Raw genomic sequence first — 19,943 nt, 5'->3', positions numbered from 1 at the left:
TTTATGTTAGCAATTCATACTAAAAAGAAGTTTCGAACAAAAATGCAGACTCGGTTTGTTACATCCAACCTTAAGGCTCACAATATTTTATTTCTAAAATAATTATAATTTTATAAGAAGTGGCCTCCCAAAGGACCCAAACGTCAGTAAAATTTCGCAAAACCTTGTTTTTTTTTTGTGTGTTAACTTTGTAATATTTTTATTCAAAACAAATAAAACAAATTGTAGTATTTTAATACTTTCACATGATCATAAACACATAAACTATATTGATATAAGACCTAAATTTTTCTATCCCAAATACTTATAAGATCAGATATGTAAAGATCACACACTATATTAGGCGAGATCCTTTATTAATTTCTGAACGCAATTTAAAGATGGTATCGTATTACAACAAAACACGTACCATTAAACCAAAGACATACAATACAACTTTATTCTAACAAACAAACACATAAAGAACAACATCTGAGATAATAAGAACAACATAATAGAAACTCTTCAAGAGTATCAAAACAGCGCCAGCTTGAGTAAACGGTCTCCAGTCTCACATCTTATTGTTTCGTACGTATTCATGTAATGCTGCAAATGAAGAGATCTTAACAACGAGAAAGATAAGCTTCAATGAAACTAATACAATTGACTATGGTCTATGGCCACATATATAAATTTCTTACCTATAAAAAGAATTGCAAGCTGCAAGTGCCTCACGTACTCGATAGTACAATCAAGGATGGCGTTCATATCCGTCTACAAATTTATAAGAAAATAGAATATAAAGAAAAACTATCATTTATCTGGAGTATTCATTTCATTTATTCATATTCTGAGATTTAAAAAAAAAAAAAAAAACTATCATCTCCCAATCGAAAAACATTAATCAATAAAAATAAAAAAATAAAAAAGAAAAACAAAATCAAATAAGGAGGCAGAGGTTGTGAACCTGTGGGCAATTCGGTGTTACTGCCTTAAGTTCTTCAAGTTTGGTTCTTATAAGTTCTCGCTTCATCTCCTAATTCAAAGAAGAAAAGAAAAAAATGAAGAAATCAAGAGTTTCTTGGGGAAGAAGCATCAATACCAAAACAATTATTATTCGTTACTTTAGCCAACAATTCATCAGGAGATTTGTCTGAAGATTTAGTCGTGCACTGTCTCTTAACTCGACTCTTCTTTCCGTCACTCTTTGACTCAGCTGGCCTCTTTTGCCTTGCATTCTCTTCACCTCCTTCGTTGTTGATCCTACGCACGTTACTATGGGCCTCTGGATCAGCCAGCGAGTTCACTCTTTCCAACCATAGCCGAAGAAACTCTTCATCGTTGTTCATTTCTTTTGATAGGTTTAAGTGATTATGTATTTGTAAGTTGGGTTAAGATGTTGAGTTTAACGCAGACACTTCAAGGGGTACTTATAGATAGAAGAGGATAGATATGTAAAGTACTCATGACGAGAAACAACAACGTTTGCCGCACAAAAGATACTCTTCGTCACTAAGTTACCAATTTTATTTAAATAAAATCATAAATTTTATAAGGTGGACATCTAAGGTACACAAATAAATAATCAAGAAATGCAATGTGTCCATTTGTTGACCTTTTGTCATAATTTTAAGAATAGAGATTTTGGATGCATGCTATATACAGACAAGATACGACACTGAGACCTTACGACATCACGTGGCTTTGTTACTCGTTTAGTCAGAACACCACACGCATGACGCATCAGGAGTTCTCTACGTTCAATACAAATTTTAAAAAATTGTCATAGTAAGATATAATCTACTGATGTCGATTTTAATATATACATTATATGAATGATTCAGAGAGAACCTTCGAGTTGCTAGGAGAGTTTGAATACTCTTTGCTCATGAGAGTGTCCGGATTTAGGAATCTTTCTAGAAATTAACTTTCTGGAATAAAAAAACACATACGAAAAAGAATGTAAAGAATTATCAGATAATAACGATGTGTTTCTCCTACACGTACCCCGGTTAGTTAATTTGTTCTCCAATCCGATTTTTCATAACAAAATTTTCCAAATATTTTAAAGCCTAATGCAAAACCTCAACATATATTTTACCTAAAACTAACCTTCAAGTAAACTATATCTGTATCATGTATGCATTGTAGGTTTGATTAAAAGACTTTGTCGACTCCATCTAAAAACGTTAATGATAAGACAACGATGCATACAGGGTGCTCCGTAAATTTTTTCGAATCTTTGGTCCGTCAATTTTTTCGCTATCCAAGGTGAACCGTTGACAAATACCACATTTGAAACGTAAATTTCTTCTTTCAAATGAAGTTGAATTTGTGATTTTGAGTTTTCACTTTTCAATCCCCACTAGACCACCATCCATTTAGTTCTTTTTCTTTTCTTTTAATTTTTTCTTTGTTAAAAGGTTTCATCCATTTAATATGACATTTGTTATTACTTGTGTAATAATTATAATCGGCTCTAGTGAGACCCTTCCCAGTAATTTTTGGTTCAAAATTATAGATCAAAACATGTATCAATAATGTAAGTTCGTTTAGTAAAACATCTGTTAGTTGTTTTCGTAAGTATATTTAAAGACAGCTGTAAAGAAGAAAAAACAATTCAGAAAAAGACCACGTTATTGCGTAACATATATGGAATGCGTAGTTTTGAAAACTCATTAGATGTTCTAAAGGGGTGCTCCACGGCAACGGCTAACTTCCCGACACAGACGCTCCTATTTTTCGCACGTGCAAAAGTCGGAGCCTACCATTGTCTTTCTCATATTTTGCTGCTCCATGCATGCATTCATCGATCTCTTTACTAGGGGCACACTCTAAAGTCTAAAGTGTTTTTACTGAAAAAGAAATAGCAATCAGATGATATTTTAAACGTTTTTACATTCTCTCGTAGTATTCTTTTGTGAAATCTATTTATTTTTTCTTTAAAAACAGAACAATTTTCACTTATTTATATATGTATCGTGTTGGTGGTATGGATGAATGGTATGCTAAGAAAGCAAAAGCATGTAACTCAGGTCCAGGCATGTCTGTTCAATGTATGATATCTCTTTTAGCAACACTTTTCTTCAATCCTATCGGAATTTCTATTACTTTTTTGGTGTCATTCATTTTCTTAAATTGTTTAGGAAATTATTTAATTGGTTTTTCTTTTCTTTTTTGAAGTATATAGTTTTCAATGTCTTCTAAAATGTAGGTTGGATATTTTTAATCTTTTTAGGATATTTGAAGTATATAGTTGATATCGTCGCCATGATCATCATCATCAGTCATAATTAAAGATTGTCTTAAAGCAGCTTATGTAAAACAATCTCGTACCTACAAAAACGCATTAAGCTATTATTACCGAGATTTATGAAATATAGCATTAAGTCATTCTTTCATCAACCGCTTATTCACCTTCGAAAAAAATTGATATTCGAATTGGGAAAAATGTCATTTAAACCATGAATTTTTGTTGACTAGTTTTTTTAAACATGAAGTTTCGTTGACTAAGCTAAAAAAGACATGACGTTAAATCTGATAATTGACCATCTAACAGACATTACTATGTCGTTAATCACTCTGCTACTGACAAAACGACGTCGTTTTCATGCAAGTTTTAATTCGAAAAATGTCATTTAAACCATGAACTTTTAAATATAGGCCATTAAAACCATGAACTTGTAAATATATATCATTTAAACCATAAATTTTCAAATTTATATCATTTAAACCATGAATAATGAAAATATAACATTAATTGATTTTGTATCATATACCATTTTCTTTTGGTGGATATCTCTAATGTAGATCCAATATTAACAAATCTGAAGTTACTCATTTACATTACCCTCCTCCAGCTTGGTTGAGCAAACTCAAAAACTTCTGATTAATTTGTAACAAGAAACATTTAAATAGATTAACACTTGGGAAAAATTGATGTACTAATATTGGATTTTGGGTTAATAGGGAAAATGGTTTCAAAAGTTCAGTTGATTTGATCTTGCGGAAAACAGTCAGGACTGCAACTGTGGAACATCATCTGTAAGCCATGCACTTCGTACCACCATAATGGTCACAACCAGGGGCGGAGGCACGTTGAGTGTTGTGGGTGCAATTGACACCAATAAAATATTAAAATTATTTTAATTTATATCAAAATTTTAGATATATATCACCCAACCAATTGTGCTTGAATCCATTTTGAACCCATCAAACAATTAAATTAAATGGATGTTCAGATGGGTTAAATTAAAAACAATTTAATTAAATAGATGATGGGTTAACAGATGAAATTGTTTTTTACTTAAATGGATGTTCCAAAAAGAGTATACTCATAAAATGTACTTAATAAAATTTGAAAATGCTGTTCAAATTGTGTCAAATCTGAAAAATTGTGTCCATACGAGTTTGAGTTCATCTCAAAAGATTCGTTTCAATGATTTATTTTTCTACTCACAAATGCAACAAAATTGCGAAGATTAAAATACGTAGATTCTTCAATGTAATCAATATCATCATCATCATCACCGCACCTATTATACAATGTGGGTGCTCTTTGAAATACTTAGAAAAAGCACCTATTATACAATTTGAGTGCTCTCTAAAATACTTAGAAAATGGTGGCACCTATAATACAAATTGGGTGCTCCTTAAAATACTTAGAAAACAGTGCAACAAGATAAGTCAGGGTAATAGTAAATCTAATTTTGACCACCGATCGTCTAACCTTCTTCCTCACTATTGTTGTCACGGTTGTTAGTGTTGTTACCATTAATTCTGGACTGCCTAACATGTATCTCATGAGAAAGAATCAGGAAAAACCTAGATTCATGGTACATGAGTGATGCTTGGAGGCCACTCAACACATAAAAAATAGCAAGTGTCAGCGGTATAGGCTGACATATTCCAGTCCGACAGCTCGGATGAAGGAGATGAAAGTTGAAAACAACTCTGGACGGAGGCACTAGATAGCCTGAATCCATCAGCGAAGCACAATAACCTTATGCATCAAAAATAACCAAAATAAAAAAACTAATATCATTATTAACACATGCGCATATTATACATTACAAATTGCACTCAAGTATATATGTAACACTTACATCCTTGTATACACTAGAGAGAGTAGGATGAGAGTTAAATAAATCAAGGCTCCCACTTCGAACAAAATTAGCTTTATATCCAGATGTTATAGTCTAGTAGACTTTAAAACAAAACAATGCAAATCAAATTTACATATATACCACGGCAAAGTAATAACAGCGACATTGTGAACATGCCAACTCAAATACTTCAGGAATATGAAGAGGCTAATGTTCAAATTCCTTTAACAGATGAGAACAGAAAAAGGAAATCAAATAAATCAAGGAGTGTAATAGCGTATGGGAAAACTGTAAAAAAAAACATCAACTTACAAACTTGGAACAAAAAAATCATTAACTTTGAAAATGTCATTTAAATTCTAAAGTTTTGTTTGACTTTCGAATATAATAGTAAAATTTTGTTGACTTGGACATTTCAGACATATGCTTCGTTGAAAAAAAAAACCATTGCGCCACAATGACTTTTCAATATTATGGCAAACAAAACGTATATACACATATATATGTAATTAATTAAAAATATAAAATTAAATAATATTAAAGGTTTAAATACAATAATTACGATAAATTACAAAAATTAGAATTAAATATAAAATTAAAACAAATATAAAATACAAAAATTATTATTAAATAAAAAAATTAAGTGATATTATACTACCAATAAACAAAATACTAAGTAAGATTACATTCCGTAAATGCCAAAATATATATGTTATTGTTTCGAATGATTAATTTTTATATCTAATGATAATTTTGTAGTCAATAGTAATTTTTGTTTAATTTTGTTGATAATTATTATTATATTTAATTATAGTTTTTAAATTTCATATTTATTTTAGTTTAGTATTTAATCATAATTTTTGTATTTAAAATATTTGTTTTAGTTGTATATTTAATAATTTTTTTTTGTTTTAGCTCATAATTTTGTACTTAATAGTAATTGTTTTAGCTGTTTATATAATAACTATTTAGTATTTAAAGAATCAAATCAACTGTTAAGATTTTCTAATAGTTTTTAATTTTTAAACAATTGTGTATATATTTATAGGTTTTGTTTGCTACAGTATTGAGATGTTACCTTGCGCAACGGTCCAATACATCTCTCTAATCAATCTCTATATGATAGAATAGATCTTTCAGCAATACAAATCTTTGTGTATATATGATAGGGTACATTCCTTGTGAAATGCATGCGCAATGTCACACAGCTCTCACTAGGCTTCAGATCGGTACATAAGAGTATCACAGACTAAAGAGGTGTTACATACGCAAGCAGCTGCACTCCATAAACAAAACTTAATAAGGGGTTAAAGAGAGTGAAAAACAATTTCCCTGGATAGTGTCAAGATGTCGTCTGGTCCGACATTGTAATGTGCAAGTGACCTGTTGTCCTTTAACAACCCAACTTTTCCACTTAACTTCTGTTTGCTTGGTGGAATTCGGGTCTCCCCAGCTATTTTCTTCTTCAAAGTTGCCACGGTTTGCGATAGCGACTCCACTACGATGTCTTTGACATATACGTTTTCAACAAAAACCGTAACTGTAGAAAAACTCTGCAAACGTACGTATGTTACTGCTAATCAGATACAAGTCAATTAAGTCGATCGGAAGGGCAAAAAAAAAAAAAGGAAATGCAAGAGTCGGAAGAAAACATCACCGGATGTCGTGCAAGAAATTGGTCTTCTGGAACAAGGACTGACTCTGGTAGAGGTAGTGGTGGAAGAGGAGTCATTCCGGCTATACGTGAGGCATGTTGCGCCACATTGATTGAAAGGGGCAGATTCTCAATGTTAGGCTCCTCCATTGAAGGGGGTGGAAGCTGAACGTAAGGCTGAAGAAGAGCAAGCTGAGATCGCAGTGACGGCATACGTGGCGGCAGTTTTTTTAGATGAAAACTACATTCTTCGTCCGCCAGGGGAGAAAAACCACCCAGATAATTATACATACCCAATTCCTCGAGACGAGGAAGAAGACGGAAAAAAACCCTCAATAACAACGGGCATAGCAGGCAGGTCGTCGTCGTCTACGGATGGCTTTACTATACACGCATGCCAAACAACCTGCAGATCGAAATAATTAAACAAGCGATGACTTGGCTTCAAAAAGTCAAACAGAGGGTTCTTCGTCGTCGTATCCTCCTCTATTCTCTTATTCAAATCCAAGTAAAAACCGATACCATACCGAATTACAAACTGCGCAGTGAGATGAATAATATCAATCTCCTTCTGAGTGACCCCTTCAGGGAGTCTATACGTTAGTTCTTCAGGGAGTGTAAACGTGACCACAGGGAGTCTAAACTCGGGAGGTGCGCCTGGAGGGGGACCCCTGACTAGAGTAGGAGGAGTAGGAGGACCCTTAAGAAGATCGGGTGGTCCACACTCAGTCTCAGACTCAGGTTGAGTATCCTGAGCTCCTCCATCCTCCTGAGCACGGTATTCTCCATCCTGCCGCCGGATCTTGTTTTGAATCATTCTGCGACATTTTTTTTTTCTACAATTCAGAACCAAAAACACACTAAAATCAGATTCTGAGAAAAACATGAATTATCAAATCTTAAGAACAAAAAAAAAAAAAAAAAAACCCAACAAACTATTAAATCTAACAGTTCAGGCGAAAGTACGTACTGAGAGATAAGAAAAAAAGATATCCACATGAAAAAAGAAAAGAAAAATATTTTCAAGGAACAGCCCTTACCTCAGCAACTCGACAAGGAACAGCCCCGCCGCGAGAAAACAGCCTTAACTTGACGCACACGATTTCAAAACCTAAAGCTTAGAGCACAAGATTCCAAAACCTAAAGCTTAGAGAAACCCTCCTTTTATATTTTACGAACGAAACTCGTGTTCTTCTTCCGGTTTCCAATGGGCCATTTACTAATTGGGCTTATATTTTCGATCCATAAATATGTGATAGACCACCACCGACTGAACTTGATAGAAAAAATAAAGCAATTTTTTTTTTCCTTTGACATCCTCTAGATACATGCAACTCCGCAAAGGAGATATATGATTCAAATAATGGCCACTTCTAATTAATCTTGGACACCATTAAAGCTGGCTGCTGGTACTGGTAATCATCAGTCTCTTTAATGAAACTTCACGCATGCATGGGTCTACTCTACTTTTGGAAACGCTTCTCTCGCCATAATATTGCCCACATACAACAACCCTTATCAAAATGATTCTTTGCTAATAAACCATCGCCAATCTGAAAGCCTCGTGTGATTCAAAATGATTTGACACTATATCTAATACAATTTTTCATAGCCGTCTAACAACAACAACAACAAATTAGATTTTCCATGCCATTAATAAGGGACTTTTCATGTTTAGACACGAAAGTTCTAACATACATTCACTGCCAACTGAGAAATTTCACCTTCTTCATTTAGGGTGTATTTGGATTCAAGATTTTGGAAGACTTTGTGAAATTTAGTAAATTTTTTATTTTAAAAGATTTGAGTGAGATTTTAAAGATATTTGGTGGAATTCTTAGATTTTTTATTTTATTTTAAATATATGCATATATATATATATATATTGTGATTTACTATTAAAAAAAAAACCTTGGGTAGATACTATAAATTAAATCTACAACTATTTAAATCCGGTCTTACGTCAATTACACTCACTTTGACTTTCAGCGTTATTGGAGCTTATCTACAGAGTGATAACTACGGAGCTTATCCAGCGATATATAAATTATAACATAGTCTCTAAACACAAGTGTTAATTAGATCATAGAAACAGCGTCACACTTTAGTGTGGTTAAAATTTCCATTAATTCATGATTAACTGTTTTGAACATATTAGAGAAAATTGTAAAGAAAAAAAGTCATAAACACGAGTAATATATTTTTGGGGTCCAACAAAAAAAAAAGAAAATCATAGCAAGAGCAAAGCAATGTTTTCAAAACCGGATCGGACCGGCGATCGAACCACGTTAACTCGCAAACTGGCAACATGTCCAGGTTGGGTTAATATCAAAACCCAAAAAAAACTGAACCAGTAAAAAACCATATCAACCCGCCAAAAAACCAAAAACCGGTGAACCATTAAACCAGATAAAACCGGGTTCTACTTTTTTGTAAAATAAATGCAATTAATTTAATTAATTACTTTTTCTAGTTTTCTTCTTAGCAAATTAGCAATAGTAGGGTTTTTTTAGAGAATGGAGATTGAATGTTCTACACTCCTCTTATTAGTTTTAGATTTGAATTTCTAAAATATTTTACTAGTATTGGTTATACTTTGAGTTTGTTACACTTTGAGTTTATTACTTTTTAAGGTTTTTTAAAAATATTATAATTATTGAAGTATTTTATTTGGTATATACAATTATATTATAGTTATAATCATTGAAAAAAATAGAAAACATATTTATCTATTATTCATAAAAATATCATCAAAATCAATTGAATCCGGTTGACCTCGGTCGAACTATGTTGACTCATGATCCAGAAGCTTTTCCGGTTCAGTTACCGGTCCGGTTTTAAAAACATTGGAGCAAAGTGAGACAATGTAACGTAATATATGTGGAACGCCAAACGCGCAGTTTGGTAATGATGTTCTATGCGCTCCATGGCAACGGCTAAGTAACTTAACTTCCCCCCGACATACACCTACACGCTACTATTTTCGCACGTGCCAAAGTCGGAGCCTACCATTGTCTTTCTCTGGTCTAGCTACTTATATTTTGCTGCTCCAATCCATACATCCATCTCTTTTACTAGGACACACTTCTATAAAGTATTAAAAATAGTAATCAAATGATATTTAAGACATTTGACTACGTTCTTGTAGTATTCTTTTGTGTGCAATCTAATTTACAAAAGATTGAGAACATTGATTTTCACTTTTTAATTTTTATGTATGTATTGTACATGTTTTGTGGTATGGATGATTGGTATCTGAAAAAGCAAAACATAGGCATACAGTACAGGTCCATGGATGTATGTTCAATGTATATGATGTCTCCTTTAGCAACACTTTTCTTCAATCTTATCGGCTATCGGATTTGCTATTACTTTTTTGTTGGCATTCATGTTCTTGATTGTTTAGGAAATTTTAATTATTTTTTTGAAATAAGTTTCCAATTTCTGCTAGCACAAGCTAAGAAAAAATGAAACTTACTATTAAGAATCAGCTTTATAGTTCATCACCATACATACACTTCCATCTCCACATTTACACATACATAATACATTTTTATTACATATATACACACATATGAAATATCTACTGATTTTAAAGTTTATTATTAGTAGTGATATACGTTCGGAGTAGCTAGACAACTATAGACATAATGATCACATTTTTTTTTTAATGAATACTTGATGATACAAATGTGTGTGTTAACGGCTGAAAAAAATATATACAAAGAGAGGGGGACATAATAGTTCATAAAGGTATTTCCTTTATAGTTTATATAGAGAATGTGGGATAATCATGGAACCGTACTAATTAATCAGTCACTCTACTATTCTTCTCAATACCAAAATAAAATAAAAGAAGTAAGGCTTTTAACTTAAATTAAATTAGATGCTTTTTCTACTCCAGCTCACTACTGTCTACTGCAACTATTATTTCGAGTGAAGCATTAGTTCATTAATTTATTTTGTATAACTAGGTAACAATCCGCATATAGTGCGGTATAAAATAATTATTTAATATTTTTACTGTAATTTTTATTTACAAAATTTATTATTTTTATGGGTAATTGAAATATTTAAAATTCGATTGTGTAGTATATATGTATAAAAACTTTGTATAATAATTAAAATTTAATACGTGCGAGTTATTATAATATCAATCTTATATTATTATATCATATGACCAAAAGGTTCTTAAAATTCATTTAAAAGATTTAATGAAAATATAATTAAAGGATATAATTAAGTTAGAAAGATAATATAAAAAAAAATTAATTTTGGGTATTAATTGTATTTTTGGAAAAATACAATGGCAAATAAATGTAAATAATTTGTGAAATGACTTTAGTGCAGTAGTCAATGGTAAGTATTTAATGCACAAGGAACCATCACACTTGGGATCGAGTCCTACTCCCTACGAAAATAGGGATTTGGTTAATGGATCGGCTAGTTGTGATCAATGGTTGAGAAAAAAAATTTAAAAAACTGATGACAAATAAATAAAATAATGTTCTAAAATTCTGTAATAGTGATACCTCAGTTTTTTTGCCAAAATGTTCCTCTATTAATATATAGAAAATTTACTTAAACATTTGGTATGAAATTTTATTTCGTTCCTTACGGGAATACGAAAAAAAAAACAACACAGAGAAGTATAATAAAATTGTTTGAGCTAAGAAGTAGATAAAATTTGGCATAAGTAAGTTCACTTTCGTTATAAAGAAAATGCATGAATGTGTCTGCAAGAGCTTCTCTTTTGTACATTTGTCATCATTATTCTCAAGTTCTGTATATTTCCAAACATTTTTATTTCATTTAATACAACATTGATTTTAATTAACGTTACCAATTAATGAAAACAGATTCTTAATAATCAATTGAAAACAAAATAAATTGTTAATAACCAAAAAAAAAAAAAAAGGATACTAATAGAGAGAGAGAGATACGATCATAGAGAATAGTCCAAAGGTCCAACTTAGGAAGCCGAATCTTCTATCAACGTCTCTCACTCTCCTTTTCTTGCTTTCACACTCTCTCACTTCTCCCTCTCTCTCTCTCTCTGTTCATCAATCTCCGCAAACTCTCTCACTTCTCCCTCTCTCTCTCTCTCTGTTCATCAATCTCCGCAAAAAACTATTCTTGATTTCTCCCTTAACCAAAAGTGAGTTCTTGTCCAAGTTCTTTCATTGATTCCTCGGAAATGTCGGTGGGATCACTTTTGTTCTTGGTTCTTCTTATCTGGAACTTCAATGGCGAATTGAATGCTCTGAACGACGAAGGGTACGCTCTTTTGACTCTCAAGCGGTCTATCTCAAGAGATCCAGATGGTTCTTTAAGTAACTGGAACTCAGAGGATCAAGACCCTTGTTCTTGGAATGGAGTCACTTGTGATAATCACAAGCTTGTCGTCTCTCTTAGCATCCCAAGGAAGAAACTTGTAGGTTACCTTCCTTCTTCTCTAGGTGTACTCACTAATCTCCGTCATTTGAATTTGAGAAGCAATGAGCTTAGTGGGAACTTGCCTGCTGAGCTTTTCAAGGCTCAAGGGCTTCAAAGTTTGGTTCTTTATGGTAATCTCTTATCTGGGTCTATTCCAAATGAGATTGGTGACCTAAAGTTCCTGCAAAGTTTGGATTTTTCTCGTAATTCTCTTAACGGGTCGATCCCAGAATCGGTTTTGAAGTGTAAGAGGCTTAGGAGCTTTGATTTGAGTCAGAACAATCTCACTGGTTCTGTTCCTAGTGGATTTGGTCACGCTTTGGCTTCTTTGCAGAAGCTTGACCTTTCTTCTAACAATCTCAATGGTCTTGTTCCTGATGATTTAGGGGATTTGACTAGATTGCAAGGTACTCTTGATTTGTCTCATAACTCGTTTAGTGGCTCGATACCAGCTAGCTTGGGGAATTTGCCTGAGAAAGTTTATGTCAATCTAGCTTACAACAATCTGAGTGGACCTATCCCACAAACTGGTGCTTTGGTTAACAGAGGTCCAACTGCATTCTTGGGGAATCCGAGGCTCTGTGGCCCTCCTTTGAAAGATCCTTGTTTGTCAGATACAGACACTTCTCCAGCTTCTCACCCTTTTGTACCTGATAACAACGACCAAAGTGGAGGTGAGTCAAAGAAAGGAGAAGGTTTGAGTATAACTGCTATTGTTGCAATTGTGGTTTGTGATTTCATTGGAATCTGCATTGTGGGGTTTCTATTCTCTTGTTGCTACTTGAAGATTTGCGGGCGACGTAACAGCGTGGATGAGGAAGGCTATGTGTTGGAGAAAGAAGGGAAAGAAAAGAAAAGTTCTTTATGTTTCGGAAGAGAAGGATCAGAGTCCCCTTCTTCGGAAAAACTTGAGCCACAACGACAGGATCTTGTTCTGTTGGATAAACATATGGCTTTGGATTTAGATGAGCTTCTCAAGGCTTCAGCTTTCGTTCTTGGAAAAGGCGGGAACGGGATTGTGTATAAAGTTGTTCTTGAAGATGGCTTAACTGTAGCTGTTAGGAGGTTGGGAGAAGGAGGATCTCAAAGATGCAAGGAGTTTCAGACAGAGGTTGAAGCAATTGGGAAGCTAAGGCATCCGAATATCGTCAGTCTTAAAGCTTATTATTGGTCAGTCGAGGAGAAGCTTCTCATCTATGACTACATTCTAAACGGAAGTCTCGCCAGTGCACTCCATGGTACGTACTTAAATAAACCTTTATCATGATTACTCTCATATTGTTTCTCTGTGTTGAAAACTCAGTTCTGTCTTGTGTCTACTGTTAGGGAATCCTGGAATGGTGTCATTCAAGCCGCTGTCATGGGGAGTTCGGTTAAAGATAATGAGGGGAATCTCAAGAGGGTTGGTGTATCTTCATGAGTTTAGCCCCAAAAAGTATGTTCATGGATCTCTGAAACTCAGCAATATACTCTTGGGACAAGATATGGAGCCACATATCTCGGATTTTGGACTCATGCACCTCACTAGCATTGCTGGAACATTGGAAACAACCACAGTTGACCGACCATCCAACAAGAGCGCCTCATCGATAGGACCATCGACAAACTTGAGCTCATTTTATCAGGCTCCTGAAGCGGCGAAAGCAACAGTGAAGCCATCACAGAAATGGGATGTATACTCGTTTGGGGTGATCTTGCTAGAGATGATAACGGGAAGGTTACCTATAGTTTTTGTTGGTAAATCGGAAATGGAGATAGTGAAGTGGATACAGATGTGTATTGATGAGAAGAAAGAGATGTCAGACATTTTGGATCCTTATTTGGTGCCTGACGACACAGAGATTGAAGAAGAGGTCATTGCCGTACTGAAGATTGCAATGGCTTGCGTTAGTACTAGCCCCGAGAAACGACCACCGATGAAGCACATCGCCGATGCTTTGACCCAAATTTGCCTTCAGTGACTCACATAACAAAATTGTTGCAACTAAAAAGTGTGAGTATGTCTAATTGTTGTGTCTCTCGTTCCCTTGTAATATCAAAATGTTATATGTTACTTCAAAATATAGTATCTTTGTAACATAGCTTTACTCTTATAATTTGCAAGGTACAACAGTTCATACTTCATACTATATATGGATAAGCTTGATAAGGTTAACACAACTTATGATAAATGGTATACTGATATGGTAAGTCCTTATTTATAGAGTTCAATTCAATCTTAGAGAAGGAGAATAATTTCTCTGATACTTCTATGATTAAAAGGGCAATATGGAACTGAAATTTGGAGGCTGAGTCCCAATTAGAATCCTTTCCATCTCTTCTGCACTAGACATGTTCCCTTCCTGTTATCACAATAAATTAATTTTTAACACAAATCTATTAATAGTTATAATCTAATCATGTCATATGTGTTACCTGAAATATATCCGTTGGCGCAACGTCCAAAGAATTAAGGTCGTAGTAAGCACTTGCCGCAGAGAGTTTCGTCGACAAAAACTGCAGACAGGCACGAGGCCAGAGCAGAAAGACATCTAATTATTATTGGTTTATTATTAAAAAAAAGTTTTAAACCAAAAAAGAAATGATTAATGAAGAGTGAAATGGCCTAACCTCGATTTGATTCTGGAGTGATCGAACATAATCTATGATGACATCAAGCATCACTGCCATTCCCATTGTCTGCATCATCATCACGTTTGAGTGTCATTGAAAAGAATAAAACCATTTTTGATGAAGAGTTGAAGACAAAGAAACACTTTGTTATACATTAGATTACATGGAAATAATTATTTAAAGTTAAAACTATCTGTTCATTTACGTAAGTAACGCTGCCATAACCTCTGTGATTAAGATTTTGGCGTCCCGTATAGAAGAAAAATAATTATTTCCATGTAATTCAGTCATATGATTCATCGAGATATTTTTTAATAGTTAGACATATTCTGAGCTTTACAGATTAGTATTAAAAAAAATAAGTTTATTTATAATGAGTTTTAAACTATAAAAAAGATGGCATCAGAAAACTTGGCATTCTGTCGATTTTTTCTAGAACTACTTGGCTAAGGAGATTTGTTGTTTTAATTTGAATTATTAAACCAAAAATTAGGGAGTTTAGACGCAAAATGTTTAATCACCTTGTAGCAGCCTGGAACAAGGTCTTGTAAGCATTTCAGCCTTTCATTAATCTTCTCTCTTCGTACCTTTATGCATTCCACAAAGAATTCAACACAATCCATTTTTTTTCAGTTTCGATATATATGAATCTAATAAAAGTTAGTTTTGTTGTACGTTTGAGTATGTATTTGTAGAATTACCCTTTCAGCCAAACTGTGGCTTTCGGTAGCTTGACCTCTCTTGGCTCGGACATGGACGACATCTTTTGGCTTCTGATGAGTCTCATCTTCATTCATGGTTTCTACCTCCTCCAACCTCTTTCTTCTTCTTCTCTTCGACCCACTCACTCCTTTATTGCCTTTTCTTCCCGAATCACCTGCCAGTTCTAGCATCATCAACTTTGGGAACAATTATCTATATGCTTAAATGATGGATATGAAAAAATGTTGTCACACCAAAAAAAAAAAAAAATTAAAGTCGTCACCGTGCAATAAGTTTTGTGAGAAGTGAGAATTATTGTGATGGGCATCAACTAAAGCTCCATCGGAGAAAAGCATGAATCTGGAAGGAGTAGAAGCTGGTGAGTCTAAACTTATTAGCTCTGGATTTTGGTTATAATGATATGGCTCAAACCGTGCCATTAGAGTTACCCTACTACAAATCAAAATATTAATATTTTTCTCTTGAGCTTTGTTTTCTTATAACTCTTAAGACATAAAACTTGCATTGAGTTGTAATTGTTATATAGGTAGAGACGGGATCAATAATTTATATAAGTTTTTAGTTTTTTTAAATGGTATGGTTATTTGCGCCTGTATTGTGTGACTTTGTGAGAATGAGAAAGAAACGTGTGAGACCAAAGAGACACTTTGTAGCTAGGTTTCCATTTATCACTGTGCAGTAGATTTTGTGGGACCAATGTTCAGTGTTAGATATACTTGCCGGGATCTTTTGAGTATCCCTTTTAATGTAACAAGTATGGTGCCAAATTGAAATAGAAGAAGTTGCATTAATGATCGACGAGTGATCATCACAAGTTTGCATTATTAGGCTATCAAACAAAAACTAAAGTACGACGACTTGAACATTATACTTAGCGGCTCGATCGGCTAGTTACCGAAAATATATACTTGAAAATGTATAACTAACAGAAGGAATCAGTTTTCAAAGTCCTCTTCTCAAAATAGGTTTGGGTGGTTGGAAGGATCTTAAGAACCTAGTGTGGATGATCACTGATCCAATATGCGATTACTTTTCTCCGAGACTAATGTTTAAGATTAACGTTAACCTCACAACATGTAACTAAAATTTTCAACCAAATGTTTTAAGTATAGAAATTAAGAAATCTGACTTTGATGACATGGATATGATTGTGAGGAGGCAGAAAAATCCAAGCCCATCTATATCTATAAAGATTAGCTTCACTACTACTTTTACCATTTTCTTACATCAATAATGAGGAAACTATCCAATTTACTAATAGTTCTATGTGGGAATATCTCGCTTTCACATTAATTTTGTATTTTCCCCTATTTTCATTTTACCTTAACGTAATATGTATCCACTTAAATGCGACATCAATTTATGTATTGTGTTGTCAAAAAAAAAAAGTAATTGTTTGAGGGCCATTCTCATATATATATATATATATATATATATATATATATATATATATATATATATATATACTACTTAAATGATTTTTCTTTTTAAAAATATCACTAAAATTATGCTCTCCAAAATTAGATTAAAAAATATATATTTTTTATAAATTACCACAAACTAAAACTACTTTCATCCCTTAAAACTATATCTGAAATCTAACATAGTCAACAAAAATCTAAAATTTTACATTTTACATATTTTGATATAATTTTTTGTGTTTGTGATATTTTTGGAAATCAAAATTTTTAGAGATATTTTGAACTATAGATAAATTTGAGCTATATATATATTCAATTGAGAGAAGGCAGATCAGTCAGGAGAGATGGAAGCGGACCAACGAGAGGATGCCCATGATCCGTCGGACTTTGGTTAGAATTGTTTTGTACCTCCTTGGGTTGTGGACGTAAGATTTGAATAGGATAAAGAGTATGAAGAGATTAGTGAGGAGTGTAGGATCGAACAGAGATTGAAACAGAGTGTAGAACAGAGTTAATGGTTAATGGTGAAGAATAGACTTGCAACAGGGGACCGAATGATCAAATGGAAAGCAACAGCACAATCAAGCTGTATCTTTTGTAACCATCCATTGGAAACCACAGAGCACTTGTTTTTTCTCTGTCTCTTCTCACAGCAAATCTGAGAATTGCTGGTTCAAAGTCTTCTCAAGGACAAGTATACGAACGAATGGAAGCAGGTGTTGATACTCCTTCTTGGGAATGATCTGGATAAGACGACACGATTTCTGCTGGGTTATATTTTTCAGAACACCATCCACTCCATTTGGAGGGAGAGAAATGATAGGCGCCATGGAGAATCACCAGCATCAGGAGAGAAGCTAATGAACCTGATTGATAAAAATGTTCGTAACCGGTTGAGCACCATGCCCAATAAGGAAGGAACCCTCATTCAGGCGTGGTTCGCAGCGAGATTCTACTAAAGTTCTTTCTTTGACTCATCAAGCTAAATGTTTTAAAGCACTTTCTATAAACAGTCTGTAAAACGTTTAATTTTTCTTTGAATATAATTTAACATTAAATTCAAAAAAAAAAAAAACAGAGTAAGAGAGTAGAAGAAATATGAGAGTGTTTGAGTGTAATGGAGAAAGAGATTATCTTATTTTCTTACTTGATTTAGATCCTAGTTACAATTTAAATATAAACATTTACAATACAGAATATTCTACTAAGATGCTATGCACAATTACATATAATGAGAGTGACATCTCCTTAAGCTAGCATGTGATCTTGGTTTGACTTGCTTCCCACTTGCTTATTCTCACCAACGACTCTATGGAAGGATCTCGAAGCATTGGTGATCGTTCGAGATTGTTCTATATGGACTGGACTAGCTAAGCCTCCAAACCGTACGGACGGCCCATCTCGATGAGTGTACGGACGTACGGATAATGGTTTGAATTCTCATACTCCCCCTCAAGCTTGATCAAGAGGATTGATCAAGCTTGAACTCATGAACACCCACCTCATTAAAAACCTTAGTGTAGAAAACCTCTTGGGAAAAACTATACATAAGGGAAAAAGAGTGTAGGTGCCATATCGGGACTTTATGGCCGAGTAAGGTCTTTAAGACCAAGTTTGGAGTGAATATACTCATATACTTGTGGAGTGGCTGCTTTGGTGAATACATCAGCCAACTTTTTGGAGCTTTCAGTGTGACATAGGAGGACAACGCCGAGTTTGATTTGTTCTCGAACTTTGTGACAATCAACCTCGATGTGCTTGGTCATTTCATGGAATACCGAGTTTGTTGCTATGTGAATGGCGGCTTCATTATCACAATGCATTGTGATTGGCTTTGATGATTCAACTCCAAGATCTTTTAGAAGAGCTTTGAGCCACATTAATTCGGTAGTAAGTTTCCTCATGGCTCTATATTCTGATTTAGCGCTTGATAGTGATACAACTTTTTGTTTCTTGCTCTTCCATGTGATCAAGTTGCCACCTAGGAATGTGCAGTAGCCTGTAGTTGAGTGATGGTCTTCACGGTCTCCGGCATAATCGGCATCGCAATATCCCACAAGCTCAGTGCTATCATTGTGTCCCATCCAAATGCCTTGTCCCAGTGAGCCTTTGATGTATTTGAGTATTTGGTTCACCATGTTCCAGTGGTGTATGGTTGGATTCTGCATGTGTTGGCTGGCCTGATTCACATTCACGGCAAAACAGATGTCAGACCGTGTGATAGTGAGGTATATAAGTTTACCTACTAAGCGCCGATACTGTTTGACATCTTCGAATGGAGCTGCATCGAGCTCCCCCTTTCCTCCTGCCTTGTAGTTCTCCTCAAGTGGTGTTGATACTGCCTTTGAAACTTGTTTACTTGCTTCACTTAAAAGATCAAGGGCATATTTCCTTTGTGATAAAAACAATCGCTCATCACATCTATATACTTCAATTCCAAGAAAATATTTAAGTTCTCCTAGGTCTTTAATATCAAAAACAGATTTGAGGAAATCTTTAGTGTCTTGAATTCCTACCTTGTCATTCCCTGTGATGATAATATCATCTACATAAACGAGAATGACTATGACACCTTTGTTGCTTGGCAATGTAAAGAGAGTGTGATCGGCCTCTGATTTTCGAAATCCTCTTTCAAGTAATGTGGTGCTTAACTTATGGTACCACGCTCTTGGAGATTGTTTCAGACCGTAAATCGCTTTGTTGAGTTTCAAAACCTTGCCATGACCAATGGTGTTTTCTAAGCCCGATGGAGGGCGCATATAGACTTCATCTTCAAGCTCACCCTGCAAGAACACATTCTTAACGTCCATTTGCCACAATTCCTAGCTTAGGTTTGTTGCGAGAGAAAGGACCACCCGAACCGTGTGAAGTTTTGCTACTGGTGCAAACGTATCAAGGTAGTCCTCCCCTATGTTTGGGTGAAGCCTCTTGCCACAAGCCGCGCTTTATAGCGTTCAATCTCCCTGTCACTCTTGTACTTGATAGTGAAGATCCATCTGGATGTTACAGCTT

At 34.3% G+C, this 19,943-nt stretch overlaps 3 protein-coding genes across 4 annotated transcripts; 1 reads left to right on the top strand and 2 right to left on the bottom strand.

Moving 5' to 3' along the window:
* Positions 1-317: 317 nt before the first annotated feature.
* LOC104741283 (transcription factor MEE8-like) lies at positions 318-1,480 on the bottom strand. 2 transcript variants are annotated; one of them, XM_010462094.3, is made up of 4 exons: positions 1,104-1,480; positions 947-1,015; positions 681-753; positions 318-585 (listed from the first exon to the last, which is right to left on the bottom strand). In XM_010462094.3, the coding sequence occupies exons 1-4, from the start codon at positions 1,326-1,328 to the stop codon at positions 551-553; spliced, it is 402 nt and encodes a 133-aa protein (XP_010460396.1). In that variant the 5' UTR covers positions 1,329-1,480; the 3' UTR covers positions 318-550. The 2 variants fall into 2 exon arrangements, with proteins under 2 accessions (XP_010460396.1, XP_010460397.1); XM_010462095.3 differs by having other exon boundaries at positions 318-601; positions 1,104-1,396.
* A 10,190-nt stretch (positions 1,481-11,670) lies between these two features.
* Positions 11,671-14,253, top strand: LOC104741281 (receptor protein kinase-like protein ZAR1). Its single transcript, XM_010462092.2, has 2 exons — positions 11,671-13,412; positions 13,501-14,253. The coding sequence occupies exons 1-2, from the start codon at positions 11,936-11,938 to the stop codon at positions 14,133-14,135; spliced, it is 2,112 nt and encodes a 703-aa protein (XP_010460394.2). The 5' UTR covers positions 11,671-11,935; the 3' UTR covers positions 14,136-14,253.
* Positions 14,254-14,270: 17 nt separating this feature from the next.
* LOC104743539 (transcription factor bHLH75-like) lies at positions 14,271-16,030 on the bottom strand. Its single transcript, XM_019235507.2, has 6 exons — positions 15,773-16,030; positions 15,489-15,664; positions 15,309-15,374; positions 14,785-14,853; positions 14,590-14,670; positions 14,271-14,516 (listed from the first exon to the last, which is right to left on the bottom strand). Exons 1-6 carry the CDS (start codon positions 15,927-15,929, stop codon positions 14,430-14,432), a joined length of 636 nt encoding a protein of 211 aa, XP_019091052.2. The 5' UTR covers positions 15,930-16,030; the 3' UTR covers positions 14,271-14,429.
* Positions 16,031-19,943: the final 3,913 nt, after the last annotated feature.

Source organism: Camelina sativa, chromosome 14 (genome assembly GCF_030686135.1).
Source record: "Camelina sativa cultivar CO46 ecotype springtype chromosome 14, ASM3068613v1".
Classification (NCBI taxonomy): Eukaryota; Viridiplantae; Streptophyta; class Magnoliopsida; order Brassicales; family Brassicaceae; genus Camelina; species Camelina sativa.
This window is presented reverse-complemented; position numbering and strand designations above follow the sequence as displayed.